Source organism: Pteronotus mesoamericanus, unplaced genomic scaffold, assembly GCF_021234165.1.
Source record: "Pteronotus mesoamericanus isolate MK-2021 breed Mesoamerican mustached bat unplaced genomic scaffold, CSHL_Meso_final contig_58, whole genome shotgun sequence".
Classification (NCBI taxonomy): Eukaryota; Metazoa; Chordata; class Mammalia; order Chiroptera; family Mormoopidae; genus Pteronotus; species Pteronotus mesoamericanus.
The window spans coordinates 3,503,716-3,523,379 of NW_026555205.1; the positions used below are offsets into that span (position 1 = coordinate 3,503,716).

At 38.7% G+C, this 19,664-nt stretch overlaps 1 protein-coding gene across 1 annotated transcript in view; it reads left to right on the forward strand.

The window, feature by feature from the left end:
- Nucleotides 1–17,410, forward strand: part of LHFPL1 (LHFPL tetraspan subfamily member 1) — a 78,339-nt gene extending 60,929 nt beyond the window's left edge. The window contains exon 3 of the mRNA XM_054580414.1: nt 17,206–17,410. Coding sequence (XP_054436389.1) covers nt 17,206–17,387 — 182 coding nt within the window. The 3' untranslated portion in view covers nt 17,388–17,410. The remainder of the gene's footprint in view (nt 1–17,205) is intronic.
- Nucleotides 17,411–19,664: the final 2,254 nt, after the last annotated feature.

The following is a 19,664-nucleotide window of genomic DNA, read 5'->3' on the forward strand; positions in this document are numbered from 1 at the left end:
TGAACAGCTAAAGAGAATATCATCAAGATGAAAAGGGGTCTAGCCTAATGTGAAAACATATTTTCCAATGATACCTAAGACAAGGGTTTGAGCTCCAAAATATATAAAGGACTCATATGAGTCAACACAACAAAGACAGACAATCCATTTAATAAATGGGCAAAGAACCTAAGCAGACACTTCTCAAAGGAGGATATACACAGGGCCCAGAGACATATTAAAGGATGCTCAGCATCACTAGCCGTCAGAGAAATGCAAATTAAAACCACAATGAGATAGCTCTTCACACTGGTCAGAATGGCCATCGTAAACAAATCAACAAACAACAAGTGCTGGCGAGGATGGGGAGAAAAGGGAACCCTAGTACACTGTTGGTGGGAACGCAGACTGGAGCGGCCACTGTGGAAAACAGATTTGAATTTCCTCAAAAAGCTAAAAATGAAACTGCTATTTAACCCAACAATTCCACTCCTGGGATTATACCTAAAGAATCCCAAAACACCTATTCAAAAGAACCTATGCACCCCAATGTTCATAGCAGCACAATTTACAATAGCCAAGTATTGGAAGCAGTCTAAGTGCCCATCAATAAATGAGTGTATCAAAAAACTGTGGCACACTTTCACAATGGAATATTATACAAAAGAAAGAAAGGTGGAACTCCTAGTTTTTGTGACAGCATGGACAGAACTGGAGAACCTTATGCTAAGTAAAATAAGCCAGGTGGTATAAGACAAATGCCTTATGATCTCACCTCTAAGAGCAACATAATGAACAAAACAAGCAAATGAGCAAAATAGAAACAGAGGCATAGAAATAAGAAACAGGCTGACAGTGAGGAGAGGGGAGGGAGGAGAGGGATAATGGTGGAAAGAAGGGGAAGGAACTATTCAAGGAACATGTATGAATGACCCATGGATGTGGACAATGGTGTGGGGATGGACTGGGAGCAGGGGGAAGGGGGCTGGCTTGAGGAGAACAATGAGGGAATAATTGGAACAACTGTAATAGAATAAACATGAAGTTTTTATAAAGAAAATGATGAAAAGTATTTGAAAACTATTGAAAATTAAAAATGGATCTGCCTTTTGACCCAGTGATCCCATTTCTGGGAATATATCTAATGGAACTCAAAATACTAATTCGAAAGCACGTAAGCACCCTTATGTTCATTGCAGCATTATTTACAATTACCAATACATGCAAGCCGCCGAAGTATCCATCAGTAGATGAGTGGAGAAAACAATTATGGAATATTTACACAATGGAATACTACTCAGCTGTAAAAAAGGAGAAATTTTACCCTTTGTGACAGTATGGATGGACCTAGAGAACATTATGCTAAGTGAATTAAGCGAGTGAGAGAAAGAAAAATACCATATGATTTCACTTTCATGTGGAATTTATTGAACAAACTGACTAATAAACAAAACAGAGACAGACTCATAGAGAGCAGGATGATAGCTAAGGCAGGGGAGGTTAGGGGGTGCAGGGATTTAGCAAAAAGGACTCATGGACATGGACAACAGCGTGGTGATCACCGGCTTGAGGAGGGTATAAGGGAACTAAATGGTAATGGAAAAAAATACAATAAAAAATAAATTTAAAAAACATGCAATATCTGATGATTTAGTCAGGGATAGTGAACTCTTTTCCCTTAGACTATCAAATAAAAAATGACAACAGTCAACACAACAATAGCGATTAGTGTGAATGACTCAAAATTATACCTATTTTTTGTCAGATTGGCAAAAAATGTATTTTTTTGTTTTGCTGCAGAATTTCAGTAATTATTTTATGTGTGCCATGAGATGAAAAAGGTTGAAAATCACTCTAGTAACTACTCAATAGTAATTAAGTTTTTAGGAAAAAAGACCTCTATTACAGCAAAGAGCCTCTATATAGCATGATGGATAAAATACAGGTTTATGGTAGAAAGTCCTGGGTTTAAAAATGAGCTCTGTCACCTACTAGTTGTGTATCTTTGGGCACTCTAGGTAATCTCCTTATATATCCATTAATGGGGTCTGATAAAAATACTTTTCTCCATAAGGTTATTGATAAAATTAATCAATGCATACATACATACTCATACAAAGCATTTAGTACAATAAGCTGTCCTAAATGTAACTTGCTGTTAGTAGATAGTCAGCCCCTTTCCCAAGAACCTCTTTGGAGAGGGTGCCCCAGGCTTGGCTGCTAGGTGGGAGGAAAGGACCCACTTAACTTGACAAAGGCCTGCAACAGAAGCTCCCCTAAGCCCTTGTGTGTGCACTCTGTGTTTCCTCTCTCAGAGGCCCCATTTCCTTTGTTTTCCCATCATTTCATCTAATTCTTACCAGTTCAAAGCCATTTATGGTGACTTGGGGTTTGGCCTTTTTGGGGTAAGTTTCCAGGCATTTCCTGTTATCTCTAGTCTGTTAGTTTCCTTCTTTCCTGTTTTCTTGTGCTCAGTGAGGCAGCTTAATACATCCTCATGTCCACAGAGGGGCAGCAGAGTGCAGTAGAAACAGCCCTGGCCTGGGTATAAAGGCAACTGGGTTTTAATTTTCCTGTTTGGGCACGTCACTTTTCCCCCTTGAGCCTTGGTTTCCATGTGTTTACAGAGATTGCACTGGACTACCAGAGGTGTCCAACCTGTGGCCCATGGCCACATGCAGCCAGGATGGATATGAATGAGGCCCAACACAAAATCATAAATTTACTTAAAATAATTTCTTTGCTCATCAATTTTCGTTAGCGTTTGTATATTTTAATGTGTGGTCCAAGACAAGTGTTCTTCTTCCAGTGAAGCCCAGAGATGCCTGAAGGTTGGAACCTCTGGGCCAATGAGCAACCTGAGATCCCAGATACCTACCTAGCTCCCTGTTGTGACGTGCTTACCTTTGGGATGAGGCTTTTTATCTAATTTTATATTTATCTATTTTGATCTCAAAGGCCAGAAGGATAATGATAAAATAAATCAATCTATTTAAGGCAGCCCTCATAGAGAAGACAAGAATTTTAGTATTACTCACCTATGTGGGTGAGGGTCACGGATCTGCCAAGGGGATTGCCAGAGCAAGTCATTCATTGGACAGCATCAGCTAAAATGACCTGGGCAGCCAGTCTTTCTAGAAAACTCATAACTCAGGTTTTGCTTAAGGATTTTTAGTTGCCTTCCTAACTGATACAAAGAATCGCCCTCTAGAAGAGAAGGTAGATGAGGCTGATTGGAATCAATGGGTCAGGGAGCAATTTAATTCAACTGCATATTCTCATACCTGGCACATTATTGACACTCTCTAAATATTTCATTGAGGAGAATGAAAAAATTCTAAGGCATCTGTGCTGCCATTTTACTATGCAATCATGACCACGCCAGTTCAGTTTTTTGTTTTCATTTTTTTATTGAAATATATTTGACATATAGCATTGTGTAAATTTAAGGTATACAACATATTAATTTGATATATGTATATGCAATATGATTGCATTGTAGCAATAATTAGCACATCACATTGCATAATCATCATTTTTTAGTGCTGGGAATAATTCTATTCTCTTAAGAAGTTTGATGATTATAATATTTTTTTCTTATTTAATGTATTTCATTTATTTATTTATTTATTTATTTTGGTTGGGAATTTTTCTTTCTTTCTTTCTTTCTTTCTTTCTTTCTTTCTTTCTTTCTTTCTTTTTTTCAAATGCATTTGTCTCTGCCTACCCCCCACCACTTTCCCTTGCCCCCTCCCTCCTTCCCTCCCTCAGCTCTTCCCCTTTGGTTTTGTCCATGAGTCCTTGCTATATGTTCCTTGACTTTCCCCTTCCCTTCCTTTTCCCCGCCCTCCCTCCTTCCCTCTTGTTTCTGTTGGTTTCTTTTCCTTTCAATGTTGCTGGTCTTATTTTCCTTGCATCTTTGTATTGTTGGTTAGGTTCCCATATTCTTATCTATGTCCATTATACTGTGCATTAGATCTCTAGGTCTTATTTACTACTTATTGCAATGTTGTACATTTAAATAATACCTGTCCTACCCTCAACATCTCCCAAGGCCCTGGTAACCAAAACCTTGCTCTCTGTTTTTTATGAGTTTGGCTTTTTTAGATTCCACATACAGATTTTAGTTTTTTCAACCCATTTCCCTATGAATAAAGTGAGGATGATTTTCTCTACTTTCAGGGGTTGTTTCGGCTAAGAAATGAGTAATTGTACATAAATGTGCTTTATGTAAACAGTGTCCTACATGTATTAAGGGGTAAAGGATAAGAAGCTGATATACCATTAAATTTTCTCCTCCCTATCATTTTATTGCCTAAAATTCAGAACCGCTTTTTTTTTTTTTTTTTTTACTGACCATCTTCTATTCAAAATATTGAAGAACTTAAAATAATGAGACTATATACATCCATGGGGTGCTAAGCTCTCTTAATTTTGAATAAAATTTATATTATGCTAATAAACATTCCTGTCTTTCCTGAAGTAGTCCACATGAGAAAAGGGTGCTTACCACTGTAGTAGTTATAGTTACTCCCTAAGGTGACTTCCAGCCTGGTGACTCCACAGGGAGAAAAGGCTCTAAAAAAGCACCAAGGGCAAGTCTTCTGGTTTATGTGGCCTTATTTCCTCAGTGCCTTGCAAAGGTCTAGGAGATTCACTGACTGAGACAATGAATGCAGAATTGAGAAATTATTGTCTATATACATTGGACAACCACACGATGGCAGTAAAGTCAGGTTAATTCATTCTGGTCTGTGTTTTCTCAGTCCTGCCTCTGGTTTTCAGACCAAAGAATATGATTCATGCTTAATTTCCTTTTTTTCCCATTTTCCTTATCCATTTCCTTCTGTAAATCTCAGCATCAGCTTTCTTTGTGCCTCCCACTTTTAGTGACCATTTATCTTGCCCTATCTACTTAGGAATGATATTGTATCCTAAGCTTTTGTTTAAAAACAGAAGTCATTTTTAAATGGGGTTGTTAATACTATAGCATACGTTTCACAGGACTCTCATGAGGCTGACATGTTTAGCACAGGGCCTGCACTCAATAAATGTTAAGAATAACTGCTATTATTGTTATTATTATAGTTTAGACTGAACCAGAAGGTGTTTTTAATGAAATAAAATGGGTTTCAAAGGCAAGAATCAAAGGGACAACTCTTGTATATCCTGGGAGCAATTCTCAGACAAAGTTAGACTTACAGGTGTAAAAATATGAGTATCTGTATGCTGTGTCATATAACTTTCAAATAACTTTCACCAAGTCCCACGCAGGTGAACAGGAAGAATTTACATACAAATATATATCTTTCCAGAAAAACCCCAGCATTACATCAATCACAATAAATATTGATTTCCTTCCGTGTTTCATCTAAAAGGTAGACCAGTTTGGGCAAAGGATATGGTCTGGTTCAGGAGGTTAAACACTGAACTGTGCATCAGAATCGTCTGGGTCCTCTCACCAGAGATAATGATTCTGTAGATCTGGAGTAGGGCATAGGAATCTGTATTGTAAATCTCTCCACAGACATTTTTGGGAAATAGTAGGCTAGCTGAAAAGTGTTTAGCTGAGAGAAAAAGGAGTTGATAAGTATTGATCATTCTTGGTGCTGTGCTAAGTGCTTCATATTTGTCATGTCAGTTGACTTTCACAGCTGTTCTAGGAAGTAAGTGGGGTCACTTCCATTTTACTCATGAGGAAGCTGAAACTAACAAATGTTAAATGGTTTACTCAGATGCAAATGATGAGACATGGTTTCAAAAACAGTTCCCTGTAACCCTCATCCCAGCACCACGCGACTTCCCAAGCACACGGGGGCCTGTCCCAGTCTCTATCTTCCGACTAAGTAGGAACTCGTTCAAACACTTCATCTGGCTTACTCAGTGCTTTCTTTATAACAATATTCCTGCTTTTGGTTGGGACATGATGAATGAATGAAACAAAAGAAGATTAAATGAAATAAATGATGAAAAAAGTGTCTTGTAAATTGTAAAGTGCTACACACATATTGGGTGATATTATTTATGGCATTGGCTATTATCCAAGGACCTTGGGCCCCAGGAGAGTCCCTGTGGTCTACATCTCTTGGCCAATGGAGCATGGATAGAAACAGCTGATACTCCAAGCTGGTATTGTTGATATAGGGCTAAGTGAATTGCTGGAATGAAGATGCACTTGCTCCTGAGTCCTAAAGTAGGTCAACTTGCTAGGTATGGCCTTCTTATATTTTTAAGTACTTGAAAATTGTATCAAAAAGAGGTAATAGTCACTTAATAAGAACATTCTGGACACTTACTGTATATAAGATGCTGAATGAAGTACTGTACATAATTCAGAGAATTCAAGAGTATAGTCTTCAATGAGCTTGTAGTTTATTTGAGATGATATACATATGTGTGTATGTATGTATGACTCAGTCAGGTCTGCTAGGAAACTAGAACATTCTGAGCAATGTTCTCAGAAGCTCATACCTAGCAAGTTATATACACACACACGCATATATATGTATACATATATATATATGCGTGTGTGTGTGTGTGAAACAAACAGAACCATAATAATGCCAGTCCCAAATTCTAGTGATGTCAATTATCAGAAGGAACAAAATCTGCTAGCTAAGGCACACAGTGAGAACTTTAGAATCTCTTTTTTTTCCTTAGTATCAATTTTCATCTGGATTGCAGAACACAACCCCTTGATCCTCTCCCTGTTCTCAAAGATACTGCACACCAGTCCCTTAATCTGTCTTGCATTCTGTGGCTAAAGTGACATTTCAAAAATGCAAATCTGATGTCATTCACATTCTTTAGCAATAATTTTCCATTTCTTTCAAGATAAAGTCCAGACTCCTTAGCATTGCCTGTAGGAAACCTGGTGATCACTTCTTTCACCATTCAAGCTTCTTCTCTTTCCCAGCCACCCTGCAAATGCCATGTACCTTCAAACCTTTGCAACCATGCATGTTTTCTTTCATTTGTTATAAATACTATTCTCCCCTTCCTCATCTAGCTAACTTCCTATTTTTCTTTGAAAACTTCCTGCTTCCTTTAAACTGAGTTGATACCCCTCATCTATATCCCTGTATCACTCTATGTCATAGCACTTGTCACACCAATGGTCTATTTGCTTGTTCTACTTCTATCTCTGTCTCATTTTCATTCATCTGGTTTATTGATCTTAGCTATGTGAGAATATGTTTAAAGAGTTTATCACAGTGGCTGACACATGGATGCATTTGACCAATATTACCTATTACTATTCCAGTTCCAGTCTTAATTAGCTGAGGATGTTCAAGTGGATGCAAGCAGAGGTCTTTTAAGCAGATATTAGAGTAGAGGAGTCAGTTCCTTAGAGGCCAAGTATCCTAAAGAGCTCATGCTGAGTTAAAGAGGTCCAATACATGGTTACATGGATTTTGACTGGTCTCTTTAGGGAGAGTACCTATCTTAGTCCTTCTAGGCTACTATGAGAGATACTAAAGCCTGGGTGGCTTAAAAACAACAGAAATCTTTTTCTCACATATATGGGGGCTGGGAAATCCAAGATCAAGGTGCCAGCAGATTCAGTGTCTGGTGAGAACCTACTTTCAGATTCACAGATGGTCATCTTATTGCTGTGTCCTCACATGATGGAAAGGGCCAAGGGAGCTTTCTGGAACCTCTTTTAATAAGGGCACTAATGTCAGTTATGAGGGCTCTGTTCTCATGACCTGATAACCTCCTAAATGCCCCATCTCCAAATACAATCACATTGGAGATTAGGATTTAATTTATGAATTTTGAGGGGCACAGACATTCATTCTATAGCAGTTCCCAAAGCTCTTCCAGGAAGCTGCTGCAAGTGTAGTTGGTAGGCTGTATAAAGGACGACACAGAGTGGTATGGAGATTTTTTCAGGCACAGGCAGGGGTCAATCTTGAGAAAGACCCAGGAACACAATTTAAATTGGCTTGAGATATATTTTCTCTGCCTAATCCCACAATGAATAAAAAGACAAGAAGATTAGCTAAAACTCAGGCTAGCTATGAAAGAGATGATAAAAATAAAAAAGGCTGGTTGACAAATTGTGAGGATAAGTCAGAAGCAAATATTCAATAGTGATGGGGGAAGGGCACAACTTGTTTGCAGAAGTGTAAGAGAGAAAAATATCAACCATATCAGGGTATCTCTGTCACTATGAGGATTTGACTCTTTACTGAGTGCCACCCTGACATTCTCACAAGTACTCTTGCCTGCCCTTACCATTTAGAACATTAGGTCACACCAAGATGGTGTTGGCAACTCAGAATGTTCTAGTTCCCTAGCAGACCTGACTGAGTCAAATAATGACTACTAGTAATATGATGTTTATCTGAACTATTGAAGTTTTCAGAGGATTTTTTTCCCCTCTCTATCAAGGAAACCTGGCAGGTTCTCAGGCTTCCAATCTGGGCTCCCGTTGACACTCATGCCCAGCCTGGAGAGTGAGAACAATGATGCTCCCGTGGGTTTGGCTACCTTTTTACTGGAGGCTGCAATGTGGTATGTGTGCAGGGGCAGGGCATTTGGCAATTGCTCTTAAATTAGTTGGCTTTGCTTTATCTTTGACAATTATTCACCTGTGCAGAACTTAAAAGAGCAAATTGTCTGCTCATTTACCTTGGCTGCATTTACAATGGTTTTATGTTGCTACCTATGGAGACCTTAAAGTCAGCATTCTCTTTCTCAACAGATGGGACCACGAGCTTCTTCCATTCCCGTACTTCCTATTTAACATGAAATTTAGGTCCCCGTGGCAAACAAATGTTGAGTAAGTAAATAGCAACCCACTCTCTCCCTCCCCTTAATCATGCACATCAAATAGCATTTGGGAGGTGGGTTGCTACCTTGGTTTTATAAGTTTCAATGATGCCACAGTGATGGGAAGAGCAGCTGCCTTTCCTGAGCTGGGTCTGCCTTGGGAAAAAAAAAACAAAAAAAAATCCTCATTAAGAAAAAAAATAAAAAAGCAAAAAAAAAAAAGAAAGAAAGAAAAGAAAAGGTCTGTTGATGAGCTCAGTCTCTGCACGTCTCAACCCCTATGCATTACGTTCTCTAGTGTTCTAATTTAACTAATGTTCTCTAAACAAAGCCCCTGCCTTTCTTCTCTTCTTCCTCCACCTATCTCATTGATCTTCCTTTAGTCTCTTCATCTTCTTTTATCTTTCTCTGGTCCTTTCCCTTTCTATTCTATAGAATTCCAAAGGAATGTTAGATGTCTCTTTGTAGCTGAGGATATTGCCCTCAGGGCCAGTGCAGGCAGCCTGGTTTGATGTGGTGAAGGCTGTTAGGCACCCCGTCCCCCAGTGGCTCCCAGACAGACATCTCTGTATATCTGTCCTGTCCTTCCGCTCTGGGTGGTAAGGTTGAGGGCAATATGCTGATTCTCATTGTAGGTCTTTCTCCATCCTTGGTGTCACTCCTTATTCTATTTGGCCTATCTAAGGTTAGAGTAGTAACTCTCAAATTCCCTGGTTATTAGAGTATATTATATGAAATAACAAAATTCAATATTGTTTGTTTTGCATTCTACTTGAACCACCTCCCAATATCCTGATTCGCTGAGTTCCTAGATTTTGGATCTAATCTTTATATAGGAATACAACCCTTTCCTACACCCATAAGCTGTTTATATTCTTGAAACAGATTTATCCCTTCTTGGCCTACCCCACAGCTCCCAGCAATTCCACAATTTTTATCCCTTCCATCAGCCTCTCACTCACCAAACTATTATTTGAGGCTCTTTATCACTGATCCTGAGTCACAAGCATGCCATTTTCTAGAGTATTAGCTCTCAGAACTTGATATTGGCAACATGTGCATCAAATCAAAACTTCACATACCTGAAAGTTCCATAACATTTCATCTAGCCTAGTCAGTTTTGGAGGTGTTAGTGGTTGTTATGTGCTTGTTTTTCCCATGCTTCCCTGTCTCTTTCCCCAATTTTCAGGGGCTTAGAATTCCATCATATGATTCTCTGAAAAGGCAGACTTGAGAAACCCAAAAGACGGACCTCCCCAAGTGTATGTGTGTATATGAATGTGTATATATATTTTATATATATACTTTAATAAAAGTATAATTTAAAAGTATAATAAAGTGTATATATGTGCGTAGATATATACACTTTAATAAAGGAGTTTAAAGTTCACAGCAAAATTGAAAGGAAGGTACAGACTTTCTATGTGCCCATTGCTCCTACACATGCTCAGTCTCTTCATTATCAATTATCAGCATCCTGCACCAGAGTGGTACATTTGTTATAACTGTTAAAGCTGCTTTGATACATTATAAGCACCTAAAATCCGTAATTTACCTTAGGCTTCACTCTCAGTGTTGTACATTCTATGGGTTTAGAAAAATGTATAATGACATGTATCCATCATTATAATAATATACACAGTATTCCTACTGCTCTATCAACTCTTTGTTCTGCTCTTCCTATTCATCCCTCCCCACACATTCCAACTTATGGAAAGCACTGATCCTTATACTATCTTCATAGTTTTGTGTTTTCCAGAAAGTCATACAGTTGGGATTGGACAGTGTGTAGACATTTTAGATTGGATTCTTTCACTTACTAATATGCATTTATGATTCCTCCATGTCTTTTCATGGCTTGATAGCTCATATAATTTGTTGGCTCTCAATAATATCCCATTCTCTGGAAGTGCCATTTTACTTATCCATTCATCTACTGAAAAACATCTTGGTTGCTTCCAAGTTTTGGCATTTATGAATAAAGTTGCCATAAACATCTGTGTACAGGTTTTTGGTGTGGACATAAGTTTTCAGCTCGTTTGGATATATACCAAGGAACACTATTGCTGGATCATATGGTATGTGTGCAAACTGTCTTCCAAAGTTGGCTCACTCTAGTTTTTATGCCTTTTCACCCTTCCTCCAAGGATACCTTTTTTTGGATTAGTTCTTTAGCATTCTTGGTTTCTAAACTCATATTCTGAACATGCCCCATGCACAGAGAGCCTCTCTTTTAGACTTCAGATTCTTTCCTGCTCTGATTCACAACCCTGACACCCACACTAATGCTAGGCCTCACCAAAAACATTGATTTATGTCTAATATCTCCCAGTAGCACAGCATAACCCATTAACAGCTGGCCAGATACTAAGTGCCTGAAGGGCATAGGACTGGGGCTCTAGGGAAGGGGGTCAGATTAAGTAGCAGCCAGTGACAATTTGTTCTCTAAATAACAGAGATGTAATAACACAAATTAATGTTGAATCAAAGTAAATAAAGTCAAACTCCAAACCAATTTGATTTGCAACTTAGCATAAAAGCAACATGTCTTGATTTAAATGTCAGACCCACTGCTGAGTGATGATTTAATAACTTTTGTGTGGAATTTTGTCACTGAAAATTCAACACTGGAATAGAATGACTCATTATAGTGTGTTAGAAATGATATAGAGGAACACAAAATGGAACAGGCTTATCCCAGGACTCATCCAGATTTTTTGCATAAAGCTTAGTTTGTAGCAAATACATTTTCTCTCCCCCTATTCTGTCGCCCAGTCTTCCTCTTCACAGATACCTATACATGTATGTAGATATAATCTCCATATTGAATGTGTCAGCTCACATTCAATCTGAAAGGCAACGCAGCAGTGAGACTGGCTATTTCTGAAAGGGATCTCAAGAACTCATCTGGTCTTATTGCTCTTTCATCAGGCACTTAACTATTTTTTCCCCCATTTTAAGAGTGAGACAGTTGTGTTGAAGTGAGGTTAAGAGATTTCTTCAAAGACTTCAGGCTGCTGACTCTGAGAATCAGTGATCAGTGCGTCCTCTCCCTTTTCTCATGAGATGTCTCTTCTTGACCTTATCCAGCTTCTTTGGGCTAGCATACTTGAATGCTCAAGGCTGATCATACCCCAGTTCCAGCAAGCTTCCCAGGTCAATAAAGACCACACATACCTGTTCTTAAGAGAGAACATTCAATTCTGTTGGGTTAATCTTTTAGTCATCAAAATTAATTTTGGAGGTAATTCCAAATGTAAATATCTAGTGTTTGCCTAGAAGGGGGTTGCTGAACTTCAAAGCTATTGACACTGTAAGCCAGATTGCTTTTTTGGTAGAGGCTGTTTTATGTATTGTTGAATGTGTAACAGCTTATCCTGGTCTCTCGTTAACTGCTCTCTGCCTATATACAACTTCCTCCAATCCTTTTTTCCACACAGCTTTTAGGTTAATCTTCATAAAGCATACCTTTAACTCAGTGATTCTTAATGGAAACCAATTCACCCTCTCCACCCCTAGGAGCATTTGGCAGTATCTGTCAATATTTTTGACTTCTACAATTCCGGAGGAGAGGGACAAATTGTGAAAATGTAGTAGTTGGAGGCCAGGGTCCTACAATGCACACAGCAATCCTCCCCAGCTCACTTCCATACAAAAAAAAAAAAAACAAAAAAACAATATTTTGGCTCAAAATGTCAATAGTGCAAAGGATGAAAAACCTTGTTCTATCATGTCATCCTCTGATCAGAAACTTTCTCTTGTTCCCTACTGCTTGTAGGAAAGATGATAGTTTTCATGGCTCCTCCTGATCTAGATTTAGTTCATTATTTGTCAACTATAGCACTTTTTCTGAAACAATACTGAACGGACTGCTCTTTCTGAAACATGTGTTTTACTTTCACACTTATATAACTTTGCTCACACACCAACCACTGCTGCTGCCTAGAATGCCCACTTCCCACTACTAAAATCAAGTTTAAATGATACTTCCACTATAAAACCTTACCTGAGTCTGAGTTCTCCCAGCTACAAATAATTTTTGTCTTCCTGGATATCCCTGAGGTAGTTTGCTCATATGCCTTTTAAAGCTTTTATCACATTCATAGTAGAATGAAAAATTTGAATTGGAAGAGGCTTTTACAAATATTTCCAGTAAAATTATGTTCATTTTTTCAAAAAAGAAAATTGAGACAAAAAATGTGAAGTGATTAGTTAAAAGCATCATATTTTCCCATAAAATTTGGACCAATTTTCTTATTCTTGGCTCTACTCTCCTGGCATGGTTGAAATAAATAATCATGGACTTCAAGTCCTGCCATTCAAATTTCAGTTCTGACACTTGTAAGCTGGCAAAGTAATTTACCTTTTGAGACTCCTTGTCCTCGAATGTAAATGGAAATAATCATGGTCATTTATGAGAATCAAGTGAGATGGTTTATTCAAAATATCTGGCACATAGTAGGTATTTTAAATATTTGTCAGATGAATAGCAGTATTAGCAGTACTTCAAAGAGTAGGATTTAGTGATTGATGATGGTTATAGGACTTTACTAAAAGGTGATTGGAGGTAAAGGGTGGTAGTTCATTGTCACTGTTCCCTAATTGTGCAGTCTTCCATAGAAAACAAGTTTTTCTGTAGGCCATCAGACCAGTGTTGAAGCTTTCTGTGGAATAGGTGACTACTGAGAGAAGCTGTCAATCTGGAAATATAGTTATTAGAAGGTATGCTTTGCTTTCCATTTGTAATGCTAGTGACATACCCCTCTGTTCCTTCAAGCAGATAACAAGTAGGGTTGTGTGAAGAGGGTTAGAAGATATATTCCCTCTATTATTGGATTCCTGTGTGGCAGCAGCCTGGGGCTTAAATGATGTTCAGTGGTCTAATAGAAGTCTGTGAAGAAAATTCATAATGCACTTGGGGTGGCAATGAGAGCACTTTGGTGTTGACTCCTAGCTCAGTAATACCTGGTTCTGACTTGACTTCAATAAGATTTATTGAGATCTTTCTAGCCTGTGTTCTACTCTGGAGCTTCCCACTTTGTCAGCTTTCTTTCTGTTTACGGCTTTAGGGTAATGGCCTGCTATGCATTTATTCCTTTCATTTACAGAAACAAGTCTTTCCCTGGCCCCAGAGTGCATGTGCCTATTAGAAATGTCACTGCTACTCTAATGCAGGGGATGACCTGATAGGCAAGGGAAGAAATGGAATGAGATCTCTGCTGTCTTGTCTAGACTAGAATGGGAAAGTGGCAGAGAGGAGGAAGTTGCTCCACAGTGGGCCCACCCCTGAGCTGGCTCCTTCCGACTCTGCCATATAAGCACAGGAGGTTTTAGTTGTAGGGTATAGGGGAGAAGCTCATGTGAGTATATTATAATTTGATTTAGGAAACTCCTCTTTGGCACTTACAGGTCAAGGGTCCTGTAGAGGAAAATGGCTTTTGGGAGGATTAGAACATCAGTAGAGGGCAGGGCACCAGATTGAGAGCAGAGACTTGGTCTGGATCCTTGCCATTAACTCTCTCTTCTGAGAGTGTTCCTAGGGATGTCAACTAAGCCTCACTTTCCTATATGTGTAGTGGATGCAATAAAGTTTGCAGCCTTTCTCTCAAGAATGGCATAAATTGAAGGTTTGTCCATTTCTAGAGTTTTCAACTCTGTGAAATCCAAAGCAGTATATAAAACCTCCTACTTTTAGTGAATGAGTAACTATGTGTCTAAGGGGAGGTACAAAAATATGGTGGAGGATAAAGATCTATTGGCTGCTTGCCTTAATATGGTATTCTTTAGTCTTCCTGGAGTTCCACCATTGTTCATGTTGAAGACACTTTGTAGAGAGTTGGATTTCTTTTTTTAAGGAGGCTTCTCTTTCAGATTCAGCCCCTCTCTTTTAAAATTGAATTGTTTCCATAGCTATTATAGTATGACTTTCACCATGATTTTGTGTGGCACTATGGGACATCAAGAACTTACATGATTATCTCAGTGAATAAGTAAAGTACTATTTCCTCTGAAGAACTAAGATTTGCTGTGGCTGGTGTGGCTTAATGGATTGAGCACCAGCCTGTGCACCAAAGATTTGCTGGTTCGATTCCCAGTCAGGGCATACGCCTGGATTGAGGGCCAGATCCCCAATGTGGAAGCGTGAGAGGCAAACACACATTGATGTTTCTCTCCCTCTTTTTCTCCCTCCCTTCCCATCTGTCTAAAAATAAATAAATAAAATCTTTAAAAAAAGAACTAAGATTTGACACTTGCCATAGGAGGTGATAGGGGTTCACTTATTCATTTTAACTACAGAAGGAAAGGTATACAATCCTAATGAAGGCTTCTGATAAGGAAATTTGACTTACAGAGGTCAGGAAAGACTTCACTAAGGAATTAATGATTAATGAGCTCTTAAATGTGATTGAACATTAGGCAAATATAATGGTGGGAAGTGTATGTGTACACATGCACATGAAGTAAGCAGAGGGAGAAGAATGGTGGGAAAGAACCATAGCATGTTCCAGAAACAAACATTATGCTACCATATCTGGTTTTGTGATTTTAATTCAAAATTTAAGCCATAGGTGTGGGTGCTGAGGGTTGAAAATACAAGTATACCCATCTTTGAAGTATTCTTAGGCTAAATCGTGCATACTGAGCACCCACAGTTAACAGAGCATGGGAGAAATTATCAAGAAAAAAACAAATACATCTGCATTGTTGAGCCCATAGTCTGGTAGAGGGCAAAGGGCAGATGAAAAATAATGGGAAATACAAATCTTCCTCCTAATGTTTTACCCAACATGCACACCCATATAAAGCGTGTACAGACAAATTTCTGGAGGGCTACATTGTTGAGGTGACTTGAGCTCACTGGGATTAATCAGGGAAAGCTTCTTGGAGGTGTTGAGCATTGTACAGTTGTCCGAGAATGATATGAACTGGTAAATAAAAAAGAACAAATTCCCATCAGGAGAGACAGCATGAATGATGACTTGGTGTAAAAGACTATTTCTTTTTTTAAAATAAACTTTAAAAATATTCACTTGAGGATATGTTTATTGATTTTGAAGACAGAAAGTGAGGATATAGAAGAGAGGAGAGGGGAGAGATAAATATCAGTCAGCTGTCTCTCTAACATGCCCTGAGTGGGGATTTAACCTACAACCTAGGTATGTGCCCTGACCAGGGATTGAACCCACAATATTTTGATGTATGGTACGATGCTCCAACCAACTGAGCCACCCATCCTGGGCTAGAAAGACTATTTCTGAGGTGGGAAATTTGAGATAAATTAGCTTGGTCTAACTGGAAAAGCAAAAAAGCCTAACTTGGGGCCATCTTTGACTCTGTATATGACATGCCAACCAGCCAATTAAAATAAGAAAAATTGAGATTCACTAGGCACCACCAGGTGAGCAGAAATAATTGGTTATTAAAAACAAATTGTTACAATACAAAGATCAGTCTTGACATCCCCAACTGCCTATAGTCAGTACTAGGTTTCTGCAAGACTGTGAGGTAGGTAAAGGTTGCTGCCTTCCTCTTTTCCCAGGACTCCTCTGCAATTTTGTATCACTGGGCATCTATCCCAATTTCTGGAGTTCTGCTTGCATGAGTACTTGACTTTTTACAATTAGTTGTTACTCTGATCCCTGGTAAAATAATAGCTCTCATTTCTTTGGGTATTGATATTTTCTGAGGGAAAATTCTTTGAGGAAAATTATCTGAAAAAATAAACCCCACAAATACTTCAAATGAAAGAATCTACTTCTGACAGAGTGTCAGGTGGTGGGGTATATTTTTTTGAGCAGATGACCTTTCCCATTTTCCTTCAAACTGAAACTACCTCCTTAGTAGCTTGGCCTTGATTCCAATACATATTTGCTCCCTAGATATTGAAAAGCTGGGTTAAGATAGATACAGAGAGTAAGGGGCAAGGGATATGGTTTTTGCTGTCAAATCTCCTGATGATGAAGTATATAGTTCTTTGAAAACAGTCCATGCACTGTTTTCATGAAAACAGTCCATATAGTATATCAGTGTGGTAAAAAGTGTGGCGTATTAGAGTCAAGATGAGCAAAGATTTATATCCTAACCCTACCACTTTCTAGATATGTCATTTTTCTCTATCAGCCTGTACCTTGATTGCTTCATCTTGTATAAAACAGGTATAATAAAAGTATCAGTCTCACATAGTTATTAAGATGAATGTCTAAGGACCTTAGTCTAGTTCTTGACACTTGATTGTTGACTTATCATCACTGTTATTAGTGTCACCATCATTACCACCACCCACATCACCCCCAGGTTCCTACTGTAACAGTATAATACTTTATAACCTCTTGCTAAAACAAATACCAGCCATCAGCAAAGTGGGAAAGGAGGACACAGGAATCCCGGTTGCATTCACTGCTGCCTATTCTTACTTTAAATTTCATATCTCTGTCCCTGTTTCTACAGGTACCTGTAGGCTTGGCTGGGCCTATTATTGTGCTGGAGGTGGAGCAGCTACAGCCATGCTTATCTGTACCTGGCTCTCTTGCTTTGCTGGAAAAAAACCCAAGCCTGTTATGTTGGTGGAGAGCATCATGAGGAACACCGATTCTTATGCCATGGAGCTTGACCACTGCCTCAAACCTTGAGGTTTGGCAGAAGATTGGAGAGGGTGGGAAAGAGAGAAGGGAGCCTTGAAGAGAGGTACTAAGACTAGGTCAGTTGCCACCCACCTTTCAGCAGTGTAGCCTAGAGTTGCATGCTTCTTAACTCACCAGTCATTCATTTTCACTTTTCCTTGAAGCCAGTGCATCAGTGGCTGCTTACACATTTCATCAGGAACAATGATTTTCTCAAATGTTTACCTAGCTTGTGAGTGCCCACTAGTCTCAAAGTACTCCTTTATGCAAAGTAAGGAGAAGATCCTCACTTGAAAGGTAACTGCATGATCAAGCAGCTCTTCAGTGTTCCAGAGCTCCTGTCTGCCACTTAACCCAAAGCTTCAAGGCTAGGTAAGAACACTTGTGCATGGAAAGATAAGGAAATAGACAGTCGTGGTTCCTACAATTCTATCCCTACAGATCTTTCCGTGGTACTGATTGCTGCCTATAGAGTGTCACTGCTCAAATTTTTGAAACTTTCTCATGACAATACCTGGACTCTTACTCTTTTATTCTGCCTCTCTTCTTTTTAAGTTGTGGAGAAGCTGGTGGGGGGGGTGACTCCCAGTAAGGAAAACATTAACCAAAGATGCTTGCTTATAGTCTAAGGCCCCTTCCTCATTATGTTTTAGGGTATTCATAAGAGTTCATTTTGTGTTCTGCCTAGGTGACTGGCATCAAAATATAGTAGAAAGTATTCCTTATTCCCTTATAGATTCAGGAATGATGTTCATTAAATGTTATGAGCATATAATAGCATTTGTTGTGCATTCAATAAACATGATTTTATAATGATGATGACAGAATGTCTCTGCTGGCTCCTTACTGAAATTTCTATCAGAGTTAATTTTTATTGACTAGGAAATCCATAGTGGTCTTTTGCCCTTCTGATCATTCCTACCACATTATGTTTCTCTGCCTGTTTAAAAAACTGCTCAGCAAATGCTTTCCCTTCCTTCTCGGGTAACTTAGATATAAAAGAACACAGCCCTTATGTCAACAAGGGCTGATGTATTTTTAGGCCTGGTCTCCATCCCAAAAGTGCTCAAGTGGGTGGTATAGAAGAACTTGGTGTTGCCCAGGGACAAAATTTGTCTCTCCCACACATGCAATTAATTCAGGCTAGCTCTACTGTTCCATAACTATAGCGTTGGGGATTAGGTGGGGCCTGTGACTCAAAAGGCCATCTCCTCTATTTTATTTTTAATTACTCCAGATTGTTGGGGTACAACCTTTCCTGGAAGGAGATAAATAGCAAAAACTGGGCTTATTTGTTATATGCTATTCCAAAAAGTGTCAGGGTCCTTATATTAATCTTATGTAGGTAAGTGAATTCAAGTATATTCTTCATTCATGAGTTTATTCATTCATTTAGTCATTTATTCAGGACACATTTTTGAGTATCTTATTATATGCCATATTCTGTGCTAAGTACTGGGGATAAAAGGATGCAGACACAGTTTTTTACCCTAAAAGGGATAGTTGTATGGTATTATCAAACATGTGGATAAACAACTGTCAAACAGTATGTTAAGTTCTAAAAAGTGAAGTGGAGGAGGCTAATGGATCACATTGAGGGGTTATTAATCCAACCTGGAATGAAGGGGTTCATGGGAAAGCTTCTTAGAAAAGATGATACCTAAAATGAATATGAAAGATAAATGGTGGGAGCTAGATAGCAAAAGCAAGCATGTATTAGCAAAGATGCAGGGAAAGCAGTATCACGGAGACATCCCCAAATTTTGGGATGACCACTCTCACATGTGGGTGGTTCATATTACCAAGATGGTGAACACTAAAGGGATGAAAAACATAAAGGAAGAGATGATTAAATTCAGGTCAAGTATTGCCTTCTGTATGGAAATAGATTAAGTGTTTAAGATAAGGCATGTTAAACATACCTCACTGTGAGAGAAACAATGTAATTGGGTTTGTAACATCAACTTTTCCCCAAAAAAGATGACTAAGAACAGGTAAAACAGAAAATAATTTATTCAAACCTCATTTTTATTGTGTAGACAGAATGATGAAACTTTTGGAGAGCCCAGTATATGGAGATATGTCAAGCATTTGATAAAAGACCATTATCTCTAGAAAAGGCAGTTGGAGCAGATGCTCTTTCTTATCAGGCTATGGAATCTTCTGGAATTCTATAGAATAGAATTTGTGGAAGTGATATAAGTGTTTAAGTCAGAGTCTTGGCAGGAAACACATAGCATACTCAAGGCTTTTCACTGAGATGAGCTTAATGAAGGGGCCATTTAT